This window comes from Astyanax mexicanus, chromosome 4 (assembly GCF_023375975.1).
Source record: "Astyanax mexicanus isolate ESR-SI-001 chromosome 4, AstMex3_surface, whole genome shotgun sequence".
Taxonomy (NCBI): Eukaryota; Metazoa; Chordata; class Actinopteri; order Characiformes; family Acestrorhamphidae; genus Astyanax; species Astyanax mexicanus.
In genome coordinates, this window is record NC_064411.1 from 4,369,092 (window position 1) to 4,389,894 (window position 20,803).

The 20,803-nt window shown below is 36.9% G+C and overlaps 5 protein-coding genes and 1 long non-coding RNA gene across 8 annotated transcripts in view; 3 read left to right on the top strand and 3 right to left on the bottom strand.

The window, feature by feature from the left end:
* LOC125801615 (uncharacterized) overlaps positions 1 to 10,203 on the bottom strand; it is a 168,493-nt gene extending 158,290 nt beyond the window's left edge. The window contains exon 1 of the long non-coding RNA XR_007438821.1: positions 9,674 to 10,203. This is a non-coding gene — a long non-coding RNA (uncharacterized LOC125801615). The remainder of the gene's footprint in view (positions 1 to 9,673) is intronic.
* The window catches only part of LOC125801378 (zinc finger protein 239-like), a 337,284-nt gene extending 321,097 nt beyond the window's left edge, over positions 1 to 16,187 (bottom strand). The window contains exon 1 of the mRNA XM_049478006.1: positions 16,136 to 16,187. The gene's annotated coding sequence lies outside the window, so the exon portion shown is untranslated. The remainder of the gene's footprint in view (positions 1 to 16,135) is intronic.
* LOC111196713 (zinc finger protein 271-like) overlaps positions 1 to 20,803 on the top strand; it is a 237,921-nt gene that overhangs the window by 214,277 nt on the left and 2,841 nt on the right. Inside the window, exon 1 of one of the 2 annotated variants that reach the window (XM_049477697.1) lies at positions 17,996 to 18,061. The exons of the other annotated variant lie outside the window; for it this stretch is intronic. The gene's annotated coding sequence lies outside the window, so the exon portion shown is untranslated. Of the gene's footprint in view, positions 1 to 17,995; positions 18,062 to 20,803 lie in introns of those variants that run through there. 2 annotated transcript variants of the gene reach the window in all.
* LOC125801290 (zinc finger protein 239-like) overlaps positions 1 to 20,803 on the top strand; it is a 311,844-nt gene that overhangs the window by 209,030 nt on the left and 82,011 nt on the right. The gene's annotated exons all lie outside the window — the stretch shown is intronic.
* LOC125801376 (zinc finger protein 239-like) overlaps positions 1 to 20,803 on the top strand; it is a 311,842-nt gene that overhangs the window by 209,028 nt on the left and 82,011 nt on the right. The window lies entirely within an intron of this gene.
* On the bottom strand, positions 11,201 to 14,611 carry LOC125801512 (zinc finger protein 271-like). The gene is made up of 3 exons (XM_049478309.1): positions 13,899 to 14,611; positions 13,432 to 13,622; positions 11,201 to 13,322 (listed from the first exon to the last, which is right to left on the bottom strand). Exon 3 carries the CDS (start codon positions 13,174 to 13,176, stop codon positions 12,472 to 12,474), a length of 705 nt encoding a protein of 234 aa, XP_049334266.1. The 5' UTR covers positions 13,177 to 13,322; positions 13,432 to 13,622; positions 13,899 to 14,611; the 3' UTR covers positions 11,201 to 12,471.

Below are 20,803 nucleotides of genomic sequence, written 5' to 3' on the forward strand. Positions count from 1 at the left end.
TTTCATACACTGACACTTGATTAGTTACTTATTGCTGTTTTAAAATTGTCTCACCTTGGTCTGTAAAACCGATGGATCCGGAGGTCTGCAAGGATAAGATGGATACTTATTTAGCTAGCTAGCTTAACTATAGTAGTCGTTAACTCACGTTACCTAGCTAAAAAACAAACAAATTCTATACACCATATAATAATAATAATAGTAATAATAATAGTAAAAAAAATATTACTGAAACGTTGTAAAACGTCTATATACACTACCGCGACGCTGTACTCTGCACCAACTGTAACCAAGCTATTTAATAGCTTATGCTGTGTACATACGCAATAAAAATATAAGTAAAACTGTTGATTTAACAGTAACGTTATTTAGCTAGTACTAATCTAATGATTTAACGTATTAAAAAACCTTACAATTGATCTTTTAGAAAATAAGAATCGGAGTAGACGTGCTATTGATGGATGGAACTGACAGTTTAACGAATTTTAGAGCTTATTTTAAAATTTAAAATTTAAACTGCCAGCTTCGAGCTCGCCCTAATAAAACACCTAGCTAGTTAGGTTATTGTTACTGTGAATGACTGCTGGAGTAATAGAATAAATGTTTAGTATATCATTGTGAAGATGACTGCCTAACTCTCATTGAAGGAAACTGAAAAAGTGATGACCAGGCTATGTGGAATGCTTGATATTGAATGCCATTAGGTCATAGTGTGAACTTTAGATGATTCTGTGTTCAGTTGTTGGATACCAGTTCTGTCATCCTTTTATTATGCTTTTTGCACAGGTTTGTTGCAGCTCACATACCATTCCTACAGCAGGTGTGTGTGTGTGTGTGTATATATATATATATATATATATATATATATATATATATATATATATATATATATATATATACACACACATACGTATAATGTATTGAAATAATAAAATATATATATTCTTGGCCATTCATTCCTGCCCACACATTTAAAATATTTAAAACTGTCTTTATGGAGGCCACAAGGCTCCCTTGATAGCCCCACTCTTAATAGCATGTGATTAATGATGGATGTAAAGTTAATAAACATTGTTAATATTTATATGTCAGTTTCTACCTGTGTATATAAACACTTAAGCTTTGTTAAACTTCTTTTCTTCCCCCAGGTTAGCTTTTGTCTGATGCCTTCCCCTCTTCAGGATTGCTGAGGCAAGCCTATAGACCTTAGAAGCTACAACACCCTTTTTTTGGGACCAAGGTTAGTATGCATATTAGTCTAAATGTCTTACACCTATTGGGGTATACAGTCCCTGACAGAAGTTCTGTCGCTTATCCATGTTGTGGAAACAAAAGCTTATAACCTGACTTTAAATTCTTCCATTGGTTTTAGAACTGACTCATGTGAAAGCTGAAACCCTCCCAAATGAGGTTTAATTTATAAAAATAAATTTGATTCACTGCAGAAATATTGATCATTTAATGCACATAGAAAGGTCAGATTTTGGAAAGACAAAAGTTTCAGTTTGTGTCAGTTTTCTATCATCATATGACTCTTAATTCATTAACCATGGAATATGAAAGATATATTGACTACTAAAGTTGTATGTCACTCTATAGTCCTCAGTATGCCCATATTTGGAACTCTAGGTTACCACTGCCAATATCTTACATTATAGCATGAACCTCCGTTGATGTTTGTATTATAGCACAGTTTTTACCCTGCAGTGTGATTTCTAAGAGTGCCATTGCTGTACGTTAATGCACTGCAGATCTGGACTGGTAATTTGGCATTCCGGGCATTTTCCCAGTGGTCCGACAGTCCTCATGAGCTGATGCTGTTGATTTTTTTTTTCTCCCTTTTTTCTTTCTAAGAGACCGGCCCACAATTTAGAGAGTGCAGCCCATTGGTCCAGCTTCAATATAGACAGTGGACTTAACCAATCAGAACCCCTTCCCTGCTCTGTTATATATGAATGTAAATCAGACATTGCACTGATATTTTAATTTCAGAGGTTCCTTGATGAGATAATGTGGGTCACACCAATCATCCCATTTAGACACAGCACGGACCAGCATTACTGAGATACTGCCTATAAATAGCTATAGTAAATAAACTTGCCCATCTTCCCAGATTAATCCCTTTAGGTAGTTAGTTTAGTTAGATGTTTTCTTTTATCATATGAATCAGCACTGAACATGCACTGTTAGTCTATAATGAAGATTGTCAGACAGACGGACGGATGGGCGTGTCTTTAGTGGCTTCCTCTTTTACCATTTGTCAGTATCACACAAAACCTTGAAACTAATCCACAGATAACAGTGGAGAGGGAGAAGATAAACAAATCCACCACTCAGGCAATTCTTTATTACAAACAATGACCATATCCGACCAGATCAATTTGACAGTCATAATATAAAACCGCTAAATAATTACCGTATTTTTCGGACTATAAGGCGCACCGTATTATAAGACGCACTATCAAAGAACGCCTATTTTCTGCTATTTTTCCATACATAGGGCGCATCGCATTATAAGGCGCGTTAAGTGACACTAGAAAGGGTGCCTATATCAAAGTGAATAGGGGTGGCGCCATGTTTCCCTTCCCCCACCGGGGGTGGTCGCTTGCCGGTGGAGCGTCTCAGTATACAAATCTAGCTATTTCAAAGTCAAACGAGTGCTGGATATTAATCTACACAGATTCCTCTCCTGAAAACTGTTTATTTGGGTGAGTAACGTGCTTCAGTTTATTTACAGTAAGCTTAGATTTCCAGATGTCCACTAAGGCTTGCTGCACCAGCGTTAGCATAGCTATCCGCTAGCACGCTAGCTAGTCACCTAAACTAGTAAAGTTAACCCAAACTTAAACGACAGCGTTACACTGAGTAATCCTGCGTGTTCTGGTAAGACAGTGAGATATTAGCTAGCGATTCGTCCCCCGTAGCTTGTTTTAACACGGTAAACAAGCAGATTACAGGCTGATAAAACTCACCTCTGAGAGAGTTAGCGCTTAGCATCTAGCTAATGCTAGCCAGGCAAAGCAGCACAGACTTACAGGCCGATAACTCACCTCTGAACGGTGAACGCTTAGCGATTAGCATCTAACTCTAATAATACTGCTCCAGCAGTATTAAAAGTGCTACATTTAGAAAATACTGATCTCTGAACAGTGAAAAAGCTAGCTAGCTAAGCGGTTAGCATCTAGCTATTGCTGCTCCAGCCTCGGAGCGGCACGGCTCTGCACGGAGTGTGTGTTTACTGCTCCTTACACCTGACGGGTAAAATTTAGATAATACTGATCTCTGAACAGTGAATAAGCTAGCTAATGCTATTTGCTGCTCCAGCCTCGGAGCTGCACGGCTCTGGACTCTGTATAGCACTGAAACTCTGTATAACGCTGCACGGAGTGTGTGTTTACTGCTCCTTACAACCTGACGAGTAAAATTTAGATAATACTGATCTCTGAACAGTGAATAAGCTAGCTAATGCTATTGCTGCTCCAGCCTCAGAGCGGCAAGGCTCTGCACGGAGTGTGTGTTTACTGCTCCTTACACCTGACGGGTAAAATTTAGATAATACTGATCTCTGAACAGTGAATAAGCTAGCTAATGCTATTTGCTGCTCCAGCCTCGGAGCTGCACGGCTCTGGACTCTGTATAGCACTGAAACTCTGTATAACGCTGCACGGAGTGTGTGTTTACTGCTCCTTACAGCCTGACGAGTAAAATTTAGATAATACTGATCTCAGTGAATAAGCTAGCTAGCTTAGCGGTTAGCATCTAGCTAATGCTATTGCTGCTCAGCCTCGGAGCTGCACGGCTCTGGACTCTGTATAGCACTGAAACTCTCTATAACGCTGCACGGAGTGTGTGTTTACTGCTCCTTACAACCTGACGAGTAAAATCCATACAAAAGGCGCACCGTATTATAAGACGCACTGTCAATTTTTGTGAAAATTAAAAGTTTTTAAGTGCGCCTTATAGTCCGAAAAATACGGTAGATGCAGCTAGTCTTTACTGCCCAATGAGTGCGGTGGCAATGAAAAACTCCATTCTGTTGGTGAAAAAGGAAGAAACCTTGGGAAGACCCAGACTCATTGGTTTGCTAGCTTCTTAAAATTGCTGCTTGATCTTTGAATATATACAGAAAAACATTTTAAACCTGTACATATTAAAATGTATTTACATTATGTATTTTTAACATATCATAGTGGTTTTTAAAACTTACCTTTGATGATGGGCATAGTAATCCTTTATGTTCTAACCAGATCAGAGGCATCGTATGACATCTAAGAATATGATCAAATGTGTACAAAATATTCATTTCATATGCATATTACAATAGGACTCCTTCTGGACAATATGAATCCCAGTGTACAGTTAGAAAATGGGCCTTTTTGGAGTATCTTACCAGCATCATTGTCAGCTTAACAACTAATTATTAATTGATATTATACATACTTAAAAATGTTGTAAATAATAATTAATTATAACTAGTTAATGATTAATAATGCCTTAACGTAGGAAAGTCTTCACTTTGTTTGTTTCAGTTAAATCAGCAAGGTGTAGTTCATAGACCACCCACTAGATGGCGATAAAGCCTTATAGTTGAATGCTATTTTCCTGTGTAGCTAGTGTTTTGTCCTTCATGTTCTGCTGTATTTCCCTCGTGCAGTAAACAGAGCTGGAAGCAAATGCACTATAATCTACAGTTTGTGTACGCCAATTTGACCAAAGTGCGTTTGTTGATAACTCTAACTCTAATGAGTAATATATTTTGTAGTTGGGTTCATATGTTGATGCTAGGTTACATATTGCATCCATTTTTTCTCTGTGCTAAATGCTAGTACTGAACACAAGTAACTAGCAGAGCTAACTGCAGGAGTTAAAGTGAATGATATTGTGTATGTTTGTTAATCCTATGTCAATCTTTTACGCTATTTGACTACTTAAGCACTGCAAATGTGTGTCTCTGTTGGATGAATATTTCTCTGAGCCCTGCTCTCTTACCAGAGCCTCCTGTTTCTAAGACCTACCAAGCCAGCACCCCCAGAGTACCCACTCTACTTCACTTAGCTTGTGTAATAATTAGTTGAGACATTCTGTTGTAGGTACTGTTAATTAATTTATCCTTATTGTAAAGTGTCAGCATTAATTCGTTTTTTTCCTGAATTCTTTTTAAAGATTTTTTTTGTGATCTTGCTCCCATAGTGCATGAATGTGAATGGAAAATTTGTCAGTTGACATTGCTTTATATTGAAACTCTCCACCAAATTGTACCCCATAAGATGTCTAGTGATCATTCTGAAGCTTAAACATTTTGATAAAAGGATGGTCGTTTATTCTTTAAAAGTACAGTGCTGTATGTATTTCTCTTAAACAGCAAAACTTGCTTTATAGCAATTTCCTTCCTTCATTATCTACATTTAATTTATGCATTTGCATTTTAGTTTTAAACTCTATTTTCTAAACTACTTCATAGTATTTCATTTACAGATTCAAAACAGAATTTTATTCATTTTTTTTTACTTTCATTTTGACAGAATTTGTTTTTTTTCTAGTGTTGCTAGATCACAATGCAGATCACAAAAGCTCCAGAGATAAATTGGTATTAAGGAAAATTAAAGAAAGTGATGCACAAAAGAAAAGAGGGCAGCAACAACACAAAACAGACATGTTTTGATAGCAAGTTACATGAAATCTGTCCATGAAAAAGAAAAGAAAAAACCCTTGGACATAATAATATATAAAAGGTGAAATGCACAAGGATTAGCTGGGTGTAGTAGCAGTCTCGAGCTCTCACACCTTCCTCACTCCTCTATGAACTTACTACATTGAAGAAAGTTACATTCATTGAAGATTCATTGGAGATTTTGAGATTGTAAACAAAAGTCACAAAAGTAAAAACATTTGTCCCCACATCCACACACAAGTTTACTGCAGTATTACTTTCTTCTAATGTCATCTTATTTTTTGTTGCAGATATTATGCTGCTTTGTCTGGAACAGGAATCCGAAGGAAAACTGGCATTAACCTTCAAAGGGAATTTAACAGATTTCTCTAATGTTACAGACATACCATGAAATGGTTGTGAGTGGGGTGAGAGAGTGGGGTGAGAGAGTGAGTGGAGCCCTCTTCTGTTTGCTGTTGTTTATTAATAAAGAATATTGAATTTTTTTGTGTATTTGTGAATCCTATTCTAGGGCACTCATTATCCAGCTGATCCAACACACCAGCTAAATTGATAATCAGTCAATCAACCTTTATGATCACTTATTTACACCTTGGTGACCCTCATTTACAATGCAGCTGAACATTTACAGTTTAGAAGGGATTGAAAACATTAAATAAGAAATTAAAAATTAATAAGGATATAATAAAAGAAATACAAATTTTAAATGAATACATTTAATATGGATGATAATATGGATGATAATATATATATATATATATATATATATATATATATATATATATATATATATATACACAGTGTTGGGAAGGTTACTTTTAAAATGTAATCCCTTACAGATTACTGATTACATCACTCAAAATGTAATTTGTAACGTAATCATTTACATTACTTCAAGTGAGTAACGTAATCTGATTACTTTGGATTACTTACAGTATTGTTGTTTTTTTTAAGCCTGAATTAATGTAGCAACCACATATTGCATATTATTGTTTTATTTTTTTTTTCCAATTAACAAATAGATAAACAAATAAAACAGCCTTTTCAATCACCCTATAAAAATACTTATGAAACCATTTCATCAAACAATTTTATGAAACACTTCTATAAATTGATGATAAAATCATCAAAAACAAACAATGTAACAACAACTGTAAGATATCTCTTTGCAGGTTTGCCACTTTCTGCAGGTGGATTTTTTGCCAGGATTATCTAGGGGAGTAAATCACAAGATTCATTACGATACGTTACGATACGATTATTTTAGTCAGCTATACGAAAATGTTTGATACCTCAAATTATGTCACGATACAATTCGATTCGGTTCAATACGATTTAATGTGATTACAATCTGTTCCTTTTTGTAAGAACTCACAAATGCAAACAAAATATAATTTTAATGTTTTATTATTAAATGTCAAATGCAGTGTAATCATAAACAGTAAACAATAATTCACTTCAACACTTTCATTTCCATTATTTAGGTTCCATTTGAAAACATCAAATGCAGAAGAAAATGTAAAAAAAAAAAAAGCGCCAGTTATATTTAAAGTTTACAATGTGTGTATGGATGTTGGTGATGAATAGTGAATCATTCTCTACATTTCCTGATTCAGTAGGATCTTGACAAACAAATTACAAAATTTTTAATTTATAGAACAAAGCATTGAAGAGTTACACTGCATTATATTAGGTGTCCACCAGGCGTCTCCAAAGTGTTCAAAACCTCTCCAGATTGCCTTTAATCTAATACAAAGATACACAAGTAAATCTGTCTCTATACAACCAGAGTTTGTAATATTTTTTGTTTGTTTGTGATAAAATAAATGAATGTAAGTCTACTTCAGAGTAATATTAACATTTTTTTGATGAAATGACACAAAATCACACGTATCCGCGCTGTGGGCGCACCTTTGTTCAGCAGAGGGATTTTGATGACAGCGCTTAGGCATGCCCCGCCCCCAGCCATTAGGAGACCAATCAGGGCAAAGTACGTGGCAGTGTTTTCATCTAAGGGTGGACTATTGGTTGAAATAGGTGTCAATCACTTTTGTGACCATGGAGAAAGGCTATGACCTCATTTGATTGGATTGATCCAGCGCTCACGTTATTGGTTCAAAAGACGATCACTCAGTGGTTTGTGGACCAATGAAAACCACAGAATCTAGAAGAGGACATCCTTAGCTTTGTATTCACGTACAACTTTACGTGAAAATATTACATTGCGTGGTCGCTAGGAGCCTGAGAATATTACGTTGCGGCTGCGCTGAAAATAAACGCATGTTTGTAAGGAGAAGTAAGCAGGCGAATAAAGGACTTTATGGATATTATATCTGCGGGTCAGTGCTGTATTGTGGATGCTGTGATAGTAAGTGTATTTTCTATAGTGTAATCTGATGTTATTTTACATACTAATACTATTTTATAAGGCTATTTTGTTGGGGAGGCGTGTTCCCCATGTAAACAATGTGAAAAAACAGGCTATTTTCAGTTGGAGATTTCTGGCGACTGGTTTCATGTAGATGGCTGTAATTTTGCATGCAGGTAGTTAAAGTAGTACTAAAGAATATGAGTCGGTTAGTTTGTCGGTGTTTTTAGAATATTTGACGCTTTTAAGCATTCTACTTTACATAGTCAGAACGGGCCCGCTAGGGGGCGCTTCTGCAGTGAAAACATTCTGAGCAGGAGGTTGTGAATCACAGAATATTCTGATGTCGTGATTTATGTGAATGTGATTGCGTTTTGTCAGTGTTGAATTGGAAGACCAAAAATAGAAAAGTACCGCAATGTAATCCATTTATTTTAGCAGAGTAACTGTAATCTGATTACCACTTACTGAAGCAGTAACTGTAACGGATTACAGTTACTTATAATTTGTAATCTGATTACGTAACGCCGTTACATTATATATATATATATATATAAACCATAGAATTTACACAAAAAGTAAAAATATATAAAATAAATAAATAAATAAATAAATAAAAATAAGTAAATCAGTAAGAACAATAAAAATTTAAATAATAAGAGAAAGCATAAACTCAGTTAAAACAGCCACAGGCTTTGTGATGGTGATCAAGGCAGCAAGATCATTGATAAAAATATTAAATAAAACTGGACCCAGGATTATATTGATTAGTTAACGTTGGCCCAGTGAGTAATTAACTTGCTGAATAATGTTATAATTAATTATATACCACAAAATTTTAATTTCAGTACAATTGCAGCTTTTTCAGGGCAGCCTTTTTGCATGTATTTTTAGAAAATGTTAAATGATATTGGCGTTAAAGAACAGATATACAGAATACTATGGGCATGGTCATTAGTATACCATCTTACGACGTAACGATGACGTGCAAAATGACCACATTTAATAATTACAAAAAGAGTACTGAGACTACCGTCAAGTAACGTTGCCACTACGTCGCCACTACGTTGCCGGTTGGTATGTCGTGAACTGACCAAAAAATACGAATAAATTGCGTCGCTGGTATGTCGGGTGTTAGCTGGGTACGCCTCTTTTTTAACGACCAATCACAGCCTTTGTTGCGTTGTGTCTTCGGCCGTGGAGTTCGCCCAGCTTCCATGTGCACAACACGGCGAGCGAAGCCCGTGCGACGTCCGCGCCTGTTCGTTTTCTCCGCAATTGCGTCACATTGTTCGCTAGAGCCACGCGAACGTCGTCTCCGCATGAAGTATGCCGAGGCCTTTACAGTGAGCCCTGTCAGTTCTCCCGCTGTCTCTCTGTACCAGAGACTGTGCTCTGTACAGCCTCACCTAGCCCCACCCTTAAACAGAAATTAACCTTTTAGAGTTTGCTTATAAAATAAAATACCACCTTACATTAAATATGTGGGCCCACTTTAAATAATACACTCAAATTCACAGAATAAAGGAACAAAACAAAATGGTGCAGGCCTGGTTTGATGCTAGCGTGCATTGTGGCCTAAAACTTAATGTCCGCTTTACTCTAACGAGCAGAAATAAGAGTTTCAGATTTACCTCAGATTCAGTGAATATGAGCGGGAGCAGAGCGCGGGGTCCTGCAGCACGGAGCGTTTTCCCTCAGAGGAACTCTGATCCACGCGGGGACTCAGAGCGCTCTCTGGTTAGCAGTGTTAGCGGTCCTGGTGTTCAGTGGAGGCGGAGAGAGCGCGAGTCAGTCCGGGGAACAGTCTGTCGGAGCGGCGCTGCAGCGGAGAGTTCACGGCTAGCGCAGAGCAGCTAATACACGAGGCTAAACACAGCTAGCCGAGCTGGCTAAGCTAACAGTGCTAACAGAACTTCACTTATAGAGAGATTATCCCAGCTTTATCCACCAGCACACTCTCAGTATGGACTTCAGTGTCCTTAAAATTACCGGTTAGTTTAATTAATACTAATTATTAGTGAATTTAGTTCAGCCTGTGAGGATCTTTTTCCTCCTCGCCTCTCCCTCGCTGCTTCTCCCGCGCTGCTACTCCCGCATCTCCGCTGTTCTCTCTCGTCCCATGGGCTCCTTCCCAATCCTCTACTCCACCCTCACCTGTACACTTCTCCCTCAGTAGATCCCTTAATCACTTTTCAGGGACTTTCTTGCAAAAACACAGAAAATAAATGAAATATGTACTCTGTACTGCTTTTGTTTTCTTTTTTAAACTATTTACACAAACACAATGACTATTTTGAGCCTGTACTTTTTTTAAACCACTGCTATGAATTTATATGATTTTATTTATTACTGTATTTATTAGCGTATCTATTTTAGAACTAGGGAGTTTTACATTTTTTAGCCGGGGCTACATGAGAAATATGCGAGAGGGGTGTATCCCATAGTGAGATACCGAATGAATGCTTGAAAGAGAACACAAATTACAAGAAAAAAAATTGCAAGAAATAAAACTAATTTACCGGACTTGAAACACTGTTACTAGTGCTGAAACACTTACATTGGTCAGTAAAAAAACTGCTTTGTTTGTACATTTAGCTAGGCTAGCTACCAATAATAGTGGTCAGTTAAACAGCAAATGCTGTATTTGGATATTTAGCTAAGCTAGCTATCAATAATAATGGTCAGTAATACAGGAAATGCTTTGTTTATACATTTGGTCAGTAAAATAGCAAATGCTGTGTTTGGATATTTAGCTAGACAAGCTACCAATAATAATGGTCAATAATTAAGTATATAACAATTAAGTATAGTTGGTGAATGACTATGCTCTTCAAAAAACAACACAACCCACAAGCATTCACATAAAAAAAAAACTTATAATCATGAAATCAAGTTAAAAACATGTTACTCTACCTTTGGAAGTTATTGTATATTTAACCCTTTTAAGCCTGAACCAATAACAAAAAAAAAAAAAACATATTTTTCCGAATTTCAATCTTAAATTGACTATTATGTTACACTTCAACACAAATCCATTTTACACTGGATTTCTCTGTTGGGCGCCTTTGAGTATTTAACAAATAATAACATGAGACAATCTCAGGCCTATAGGTTTCATGTCAAACATATGTTGAGAAAACACAATGAGATTGCAGATCTGCAATATAAAAGCCGTTTATTAAAACATACAGATGAGTAAATATAGAGGTGAAGCAATACATAGATAATAGTTTGTAGTGGATAAAAACAATTAAGAAACTACAAGATTTGGATATTCTTAGTACATTTTGGAGATTAAAAACCTTAAGCAACATATAATATTCATTAAGAAAAAGATAAGAGAGCATAAAACTTGAGTAACACAACAACCAAATATCCCTTTATGGTAACAGATTTTTAATCAGAACGACTGAACCATAGACAAAGAAGAACACCATCAGAGGGAATGAATGAGCCCACAACCTCACTGCGCTACACAAGCCCGGAGGAGGTTGATTTCAGTATGGGAACTACAGATGGAGCGTTTAATTTAACCTCTGGAAAGGAATTTGTTGGCCTCTCTGCAGAGTCTGGATACTCCTCCGCTCCACACGCCAGTACCCGGCATAGTGTCGTCTCTCTGCGGCTCTGGGTCTCACATTTGGGAGCACTCTCTGGAGTTCCTCAGCTGGTGTTTTCACTTCTTCTTTCATGCAGATGGGCCTAGTGGTTAATAGTATTAAGCTAAGCTATGCTAAGCTTGGGGAGCTGAGGACGGCTTCCACAGAGTGAAAACAGAGATACTAGAAATTCATAGAAATAATGAAATCTGCATATACTAGAAAGGGGATTAAAATCATAAGCTCTGAAGGTTTGGTCCAAAACATTTAGTTGCCAGCTAAGAATTCTACTCACTATGACATCTAAATTTTAAAAACTAATTTTTTACAATTCTTCAGAACTGAACTCCTACCGTAACTACCCTAAAAGCTCAGCTCTGTCTCACAAAGAATGTCCTGGAATATCGAACATATTAGAAAAAATAACATGGAATTCAATAAACATGATCGCTGGATGAGATTCATTTTGCTGAATCTGTAAAATCCATTGTTAAATTCAGTTCATGTTTGTTTCTGGTGGAACGTGTGACAAAGTGAAACATTTGTGTAGGATAAGGTGTTCTGTCCGAAAGACTTACGATTCACACTTTTAATTGCATGGATGGAGATTTCTCTCCTGTGTGAATGCGCTGGTGTTTTTTGAGTTTACTCTGTTGATTAAAACTCTCCCCACAGTCTTAGCAGTGATACGGTTTCTCTCCTGTGTGAATGCGCTGGTGTTTTTTGAGAGCACCCTGTTCAGTAAAACTCTTCCCACAGTCTGAGCAGTAATACGGTTTCTCTCCTGTGTGAATGTGCTGGTGTTTTTTGAGATCACTCTGTGTAGTGTCTTAGCAGTGATACGGTTTCTCTCCTGTGTGAATGCGCTGGTGTTTTTTGAGAGCACCCTGTTCAGTAAAACTCTTCCCACAGTCTGAGCAGTAATACGGTTTCTCTCCTGTGTGAATGCGCTGGTGTTTTTTGAGATCACTCTGTGTAGTAAAACTCTTCCCACAGTCTGAGCAGTAATACGGTTTCTCTCCTGTGTGAATGCGCTGGTGTTTTTTGAGATTACTCGGTTCAGTAAAACTCTTCCCACAGTCTGAGCAGTAATACGGTTTCTCTCCTGTGTGAATGCGCTGGTGTTTTTTGAGAGCACCCTGTTCAGTAAAACTCTTCCCACAGTCTGAGCAGTAATACGGTTTCTCTCCTGTGTGAATGCGCTGGTGTTTTTTAAGATCACTCTGTGTAGTAAAACCCTTCCCACAGTCTGAGCAGTAATATGGTTTCTCTCCTGTGTGAATGCGCTGGTGCAGTTTGAGATTACTCTGTTGATTAAAAGTCTTCCCACAGTCTGAGCAGTGATACGGTTTCTCTCCTGTGTGAATGCGCTGGTGAATTTTGAGATTACTCTGTTTAGTAAAACTCTTCCCACAGTCTGAGCAGTGATACGGTTTCTCTCCTGTGTGAATGCGCTGGTGAATTTTGAGATCACTCTGTTTAGTAAAACTTTTGACAGAGTGCTGATGTTTCTCCATGTCGGGGCTTGGCTTCATTTGTCTGTTAAACGTATCAAAAAATGTCTGCGTGTTCTGGAGGCTCTTCAGGACGGCTTGTGCTTCAACTCTTTTAGCAGTTTAACACTGCTCTTAGTTAAATATCCTGGTTGTTGGTGATGAAGTTCAGGAGAATAATTTCATTTCTGGAAAACACAAAAAAATGCAGTTGTATATTACAATAAAAGCAGGTCAATTAACTGAAGAGAACTGCCTGAGGTGCCTATATTGACATCTGAGACATCTTCATATTACCATAAATGTTTCAGTATTTTTCCCACTTCTAAGTCCTTAGTGTAAAGGGGGTGCTGGTGGTCCTCCAGCCACTAGAGGTAGCCCACATTTTACCACTTGCAATAATCAGGCTGACGCCTGTTTACTGCCTTTATAAAGACTGCCCACTGTTTAGACAAACAGTCTTGATTCTTTTCTGGTCTCACTAGATCCTGAGAACGTAAAGAAAGAAGAAAAAAATGTTACCCTTTAATCTGAAGCTTCGAGGCTTGTGCCAAAATCATTCTACATTGATCACGTGACCAATGATGTCCAAAGCTTTTTCCTTCACACTAATTTATAAAACATTCCTTTTTTACAATTCCAGATAACATTATTTTCCAACACATTAGCTTCAGACTAACAGTGATATGCACTCCTAAAGTCCTTTTTATGTAGATCACAAGAGAAAATTTGGTGAGAAATGTAAATGTGATTGTGCTTTTTACCCAGAAAGACTGCAGCTCCACATCAATGGCTTAACTGATTTGTTTACTAAATCAATTTAGTAAATGGTGGCGTATCATAGCATCTGGTCGAAGCCCAACTTCATCTGCAGAACCAGAGAGCAGCAGAAGCTCTACACCAGCAGATTCAGAGCAGCAGCTCCAAATTTCATCAACTCTAACTAAATGTTACTAAAGCAGGAAATCATTCTAGCACTTCCACCTTAAATATTATCAATTCCTCTTAGTTGTCCTGGAAATGTAACAAAACGTTTAGTGAATAAAATAAAATTATTATATGAGCTCAGTGTATTTCAGCAGTTTGGAATGAATTTGCTTGAGAGAGAGTGAATTCTTGTCCTGACTCTTAACTTTTTCCATATTTAGATAATATTACTTTTTTCCAGACGAGGGACCGAAAGACATAAATCCTTGGGTTTTACAGATTGAGTGGGTCGATGACGAGGCAGAGAGCTCAGGATAAGATTGGCTAACGTTCTCTTTCACAAAGAAACCCGGGTGCTTTTTAATTATTTTATTATAATAAATGTTCTTTTATACAAAGTACAGTATCAGTGGAGACATCTACATACCATCACAGCTCCAGCAATTACATTTTAATTAGGGGTGTGACGAGACACTAATATCACAAGATGAGACACGATAATGGGTTCACGAGAACGAGACGAGATTTAAAAATAAAACTTTAATGAAAACTTCAAAAATGAAAAATGGCTTGACAACTAGTTTTTGTTTTATTTGACAAAATCATATAACGCAAACTTAACAGGCTGGTTTCTCTTACATTGATTCTATAAGAAATAAAAATAAGAATAATATAAAAATATATTTTTTAGGTCTTATAAAGTGCAAACAATACGTGCAAACCACAATCAGTCGTATTAAGTCTATGGTTTGTGTTATTCTCTCCTAAATCTCTTGTAATTTAACTATGCATAACCATAATTAGTCATATTAAGACTATGCTTGAAGTGCAAACAGAGACAGAACATTTTTTAAATACAGTACAGAGCTAAGGGATTAGTACAACTGCCTATGAAACAGTCACGTGTAGGATTTACTTACAGTATTTATATATGGTTTGTGTTTTGTTGGTCACTCTGTTACCGTTTATTGTTTCCACTGGAGCCAAAATGCAGCCAGACATACAACTTAAAAGTAGCAGAAGCATCTTCTACGCAACTGCCTGTATTTTCCTCTTCTGTTAAGAGCTGCTCTCACAACTCAGCCACCACACTCGCTGCTATCGCTACTGTGTTGCAAGATCCCTCTTAAAAAGTCCACACTAGGTGACAGGACAAAAACATTGGCAACATTAGCCAGCAAGGTAACATTAGATACTTCGTTAAAAAAGCACTGTGAACATTGGCTAGCTAGAGAACATTAGCTACTTGGTTAAAAAACACTGGGAACATTGGCTAGCTAGATAATGTTAGCTACTGGTTAAAAAAAGAAACGCTGGCAACATTAGCTAGCTAGTTAACACCAGCTACTTTGGTCCCCTATTATGGGCCAGTTCTGCCTATTAAACAGCTCTCTTTTTCTCTCTGTCAGTCGCGTTAAGGACACATATCAGCTCCCACTGTAGAAGAACACTTAAACATTATTCTCACAAAATAAATCACATCATTAAACATTTTACTATTGCTAACTCTTTTTTAAATCTCTGCAAAAAGCTGTGTGATTTTATGTACCACGAACGATGGAGAAAAATATAAAATATTTTTTTTTTTTTAAAAACAGCAACTGGATAGAAGGGTACATTCACTTTGAAGGTAAGTGAAGGTTCTAGCCCACTTTAGGTAACCTAACCAATGCTATCTAGATAACCAAGCTAAGCTAGCAGGCAATTTCAAACTATAATATACTACTAGAAGCCTTAAACACATTAAATTTGTATTACGTTGTTGTTATATAGTCTAAATGGTAGGATAATGTACAAGCTGTCTGTAATGTTTAATCCTTTCCTTTATAATTAACTTTAGCTGTTAGGTGTGGTATTGGTAACAACACTGGGTCATTTTACAAGCTAATTTTGCTAATGCTAATGCTCCTGCCTTAGTGCTGAAAGAATCTGTAAATCTAAGCTTACTGTAAATAAACAGAAGCGCTTAACACCCAAATATACAGTTTTCAGAGAGAAATCTGTGTAGATTAACATCTAGCGCTCACTAACCTTAAAGAGAGAGAGAGAGAGAGAGAGAGAAACTTCTCCATACCTTCTGTAGTTCAGCTGATCCTGCTTTTCCTCCTCTCCAGCTACAGACCCCGGAAGCTCAGCCTCATCCGGGTTATGTAGAGCCCCGCCCCCTCCCCCGCTACATCACATTATACCCCATCACCGCTAGAGGGAGCCCGCGAGGGAGTCCTCAATGCATGGAGCTGAATGGAGCTAAACAGCTAAAACTCTCATTTAAAACACTGTATAACTACTTCTCTGGAGTTTCCCTTTAATTTTACAAAGTAGAATAAAGTATTTCACTAAAATAGGAAAGAAAACTTACATCTATATTTCCATTTTCTACAACTAATGTTTTTTATTCAGTAGATTTACTAGCATTACTGCTACTGATGCTGCAGTTTATAAGCTTTAATAATTATCTCTGCGGTGATGAAATAGTTGTAGTCTGACAGAGGAAGGTCTGATGAATTAATTTCACTATGGGTTTATGTTGACACAATGTATAGTTTAGGCAGCAGACTGATAAAACTATGCCCACCCTGTATTCATATCATTTAATGGTATATAACTATTTATCGCCTATAGTGTGATGACTCCTACATCTACAATTACGCTTTTTTCATAGATAACTCCATGTTTTCTGACAGAGGAGGGTCTGATGAATTAATTTCACTATGGGTTTATGTTGACACAATGTATAGTTTAGGCTGCAGACTGATAAAACTATGCCCTTTCTGTATTAAGATAATTTAATGGCTAGGGGTGTGAAAATATCGATACACTTGAATATCGCGATATCACGTTTCGCGATACTGTATCGATTCTCAAAAACGCTGTATCGATTTTTTTATTAAGTGTGTTTTTATTCAACTCCCGGCAGCTAGATGGCAGACAGTAGTTACTTTTGTGTTGTTTATTCACCTGGCCGCGAGGTGGCAGTGCTGTGATCTATCTTGATCCATTCGGTGCCTCCAGTACACTGCAAGTAAGTACAGCTCTGCATTAGCATTAGCACCCCGCTGGCGATGGCAGAATCTAAACGCGTTAGGCTGGCTCCTGGGGTGTACAGAGCTGAAGTGTGGGCTCATTTTGTCTTCCACAATGGAGAAGGCAGAGTGTTTAAAACTGTTGAAAAAAGTGGCATGATATTGGATGCTACAGGACCTGTTATTGAGCTCCCACCGTTCTGATTGTTTACAAATCATACTATTTCCACTTAGATTAAATTAGATTGTATGAAGTTTTTTAAAGTATCGTGATATATCGCATTGTGAGCCCTGTATCGTGATACGTATCGTATCGCCAGGTTGGTGCCAATACACAGCCCTATTAATGGCATGTATCGCCTATAGTATGAGTGACCCCTACGTCTACAATTAAGCTTTTTTGATAGTAAACTACATGTTTTCTGACAGAGGAGGGTCTGATGAATTAATTTCACTATGGGTTTATGTTGACACAATGTATAGTTTAGGCAGCAGACTGATACAACTATGCCCACCCTGTATTCATATCATTTAATGGGATATAACCATGTATCGCCTATAGTGTGATGACTCCTACATCTACAATTACGCTTTTTTCATAGATAACTCCATGTTTTCTGACAGAGGAGGGCCTGTTGAAAATTTTTCACTATGGGTTTATGTTGACACAATGTATAGTTTAGACAGCAGGTTGATAAAACTATGCCCACCCTTTATTAATATCATTTAATGGGATAAAATAATGTGTATACGTATTTTTTCATATATAATACTACTTTTTGTTTTCAAATATTATAATAATAGTGTAGCCTAAGGATATTAAAATAGCATTTTGTCTAATATTAACTAAAAATGTATTAACCGCTTGGGTCTTTTATTTTGAAACACGCACTTCCGGTTGCCGTCGGATTTGTCCCTCTAATGTTGCTGTCTTCGCGCTGCTCGGAGGAAGAGCAGGATCAGCTGAACTACAGAAGGTATGAAGAAGTTTCTCTCTCTCTCTCTCTCTCTCTCTCTTTTTATTTCAAAAGCCAAGCAAGCGCTGGATCTACACAGATTCCTCTCCTGAAAACTGTTTATTTGGGTGTAATGCGCTTCTGTTTATTTACAGTAAGCTTAGATTTACAGATTTTTCCAGCACTATGGCAGGAGCATTAGCATTAGCAAAATGCGCTCTTTGCACAACTACTTTTCATCAGTGCTGCTCCAGCGTTTCCTGTTTGCCTTTTCCAATACACTCGTTATGGCAGTATTTTCAGCTGGTGTTTACAAGAGCTTCTAAAAATTTACCTCAACGTCAAGGAGACCAGTAAAGCCTTCCACTAGAAAGCTAGAGAAAGACTTTAAACTATATACCTATAAACTATATCATACCTACACACTACGAAGATTTTTTTCTTATATTTTACGTTAGCCCACACAGCTCAGCATTAGCTAGTATAGCTAACTAGCTTGCTAGGTGCATTACTGTTAGTTGTTAGTTTCTCCTGTTATCAAATGGAAGTCTAATAAAATGCTAGTAATAATAATAATGCTAACTATAATAATCATCATAAAAATAATTAGACAAATGCTAGCTATAATAATAAAAATGCTGGCTATAACAATGCTAACTATAATAATAATGATAGTAAAAATAATAATCCTTATAAAAAGAATCATACACATTCTAGCATTAATAATATTAATAATAATAAAAGTGCTAGCTATAATAATAATAATAATATCTAGCTATAATAATAATAATAATATCTAGCTATAATATTAATAATAATAATAATATCAATAATAATAATAATAATATCTAGCTATAATAATAAAAATGCTAGCTGGTGGATCTTTCAGCCAAGTACGTTTAGCTGATCTCCTCTCCCAAACACTTGGAACCTGGGTGCTGTAACGTTAATAATTCCATTTAAAAAGCAGTGGCACTGCATGCTTTTCCAGTCGTCTCCAAGCTTCTGACGTTTTTGGTTTAACTTCTGACCATTTTGACCTCTCGCCAGTAAAAAAAAATGTATGTTTTGCCCATAGACTGTATATAAAGATGGACGCCGTGTCGCCGTTCCCATTCATTCAATGAAAATGAAGCCAAAGTCTTCCCCCATTTTGGCGATTCAGAGACCAGAGTCTGCGCAGTAGAGACCAGAGGAGGGAGAAAGGCTGTGGAGAGACGGCCTACTCATTTAAATAACCCCGCCCCTGAGGGCTGCCTTGCGGTCACAGACTGCGGAGCGGAGCTGACGGTCTGTTATTGGTCCCGCCCATAAGAAGCCCTTTTACCATAACCACACCTTTTTTGAATAGAGCCGAATAAAGTTTTAAAAACCGAATTCTGTGGGGATATAAAAATTTGACAATATAAGCAGAGGTTACACTAGCTGCTGCATTTAAATAATGGAGGTAGAATTACAGTATATTAGAAAAAAACGTGATTGAAAGTTGTCTGTTTTGCCATTGAAACCTATGGGGATGGGTGGAGTTACACAGCTTTCTGCAGCCGAACAGCAGGGGGCGCCCGACCTGTGGTGGCTTCACTTTTAAGAGACGATGCTCTGTCCAGCTATATACAGTCTATGAATTTGCCTATACAGGCGAATGTAAACAATTCAACCGGAAACGTCCGAGCCGCATTATTTGAAAACGGAAATGTGTCAGAGCCGTGAGTGCAAGGAGCCCATTAGCTTGTAAAATGACCCAGTGTTATTACCAATACCACAACTAACAGCTAAAGTTAATTATAAAGAAAAGGATTAAGCATTACAGACAGCTTGTACATTATCCTACCATTTAGGCTATATAACAACAACTCATCACACATTTAATGTGTTTAAGACATTCAGGCTTCTAATAGTATTTTATTGTTTGAAATTGTCTGCTAGCTTAGCTTAGTTATTTAGATAGCATTGGTTAGGTTAGCTAAAGGTGGCTAGAACCTTATGTTACCTTCAAAATGAATGTACCCCTCTATACAGTTGCTTTATTAAAAATATTTATTTGATATTTTTCTCCATCGTTCGTGGTACATAAAAAGCAGCACACAGCTTTTTATGCATATTTAAAAAAGTGTTTGCAATAGTAAAATGTTTTATAATGTGATTTTTTGTTTATGTGGGAATAATGTTTAAGAGTGCATGTAAGATTGGAGCTGATGTGTTTCCTTAATGCGACTGGCAGAGAGAAAAAGAGAACTGTTTAATAGGCAGAACTGGCCCATAATAAGAGACCAAAGTAGCTGATGTTCGCTAGCTATCTAATGTAACCAGCGATTTTTTTTTACCAATAGCAAACACCATCTAGCTATCTAATGTTCCAAGTGCATTTTTAACCCAAGTATCTAATTTTATCTAGCTATCCAATGTTCACAGTGCTTTTTTTAACCAAGTAGCTAATGTTATCTAGCTAGTCAATGTTACCAGTGTTTTTTTTTTAACCAAGTAGCTAATTTTACTTTGCTGGCTAATGTTACCAGTGTTTTTGTCCTGTCACCAACTCAGGACATATTTTATTATTTTAATTTGGATACAAACTTTCCTGCACTTCCTTCTAAGTAAGATAATGTGGCCAGCCAAGGCATCAAATCATCATTTCTTGCATTTCAGACATCAATAGACGCTGCATTTTCCGACATCCATCCATTTGCTTTTTTTTTTTTTTATATTTTATTTTAAAGAAACAAAAACATCTTTTATAATTAAAATTAGGGGTGTGAAAAGATC

Coding starts and splice junctions, on each gene's coding strand:
- LOC125801512 (XM_049478309.1), bottom strand. CDS start 13,176: ATGAAGCCAAGCCCCGACATGGAGAAACATCAGCACTCTGTCAAAAGT.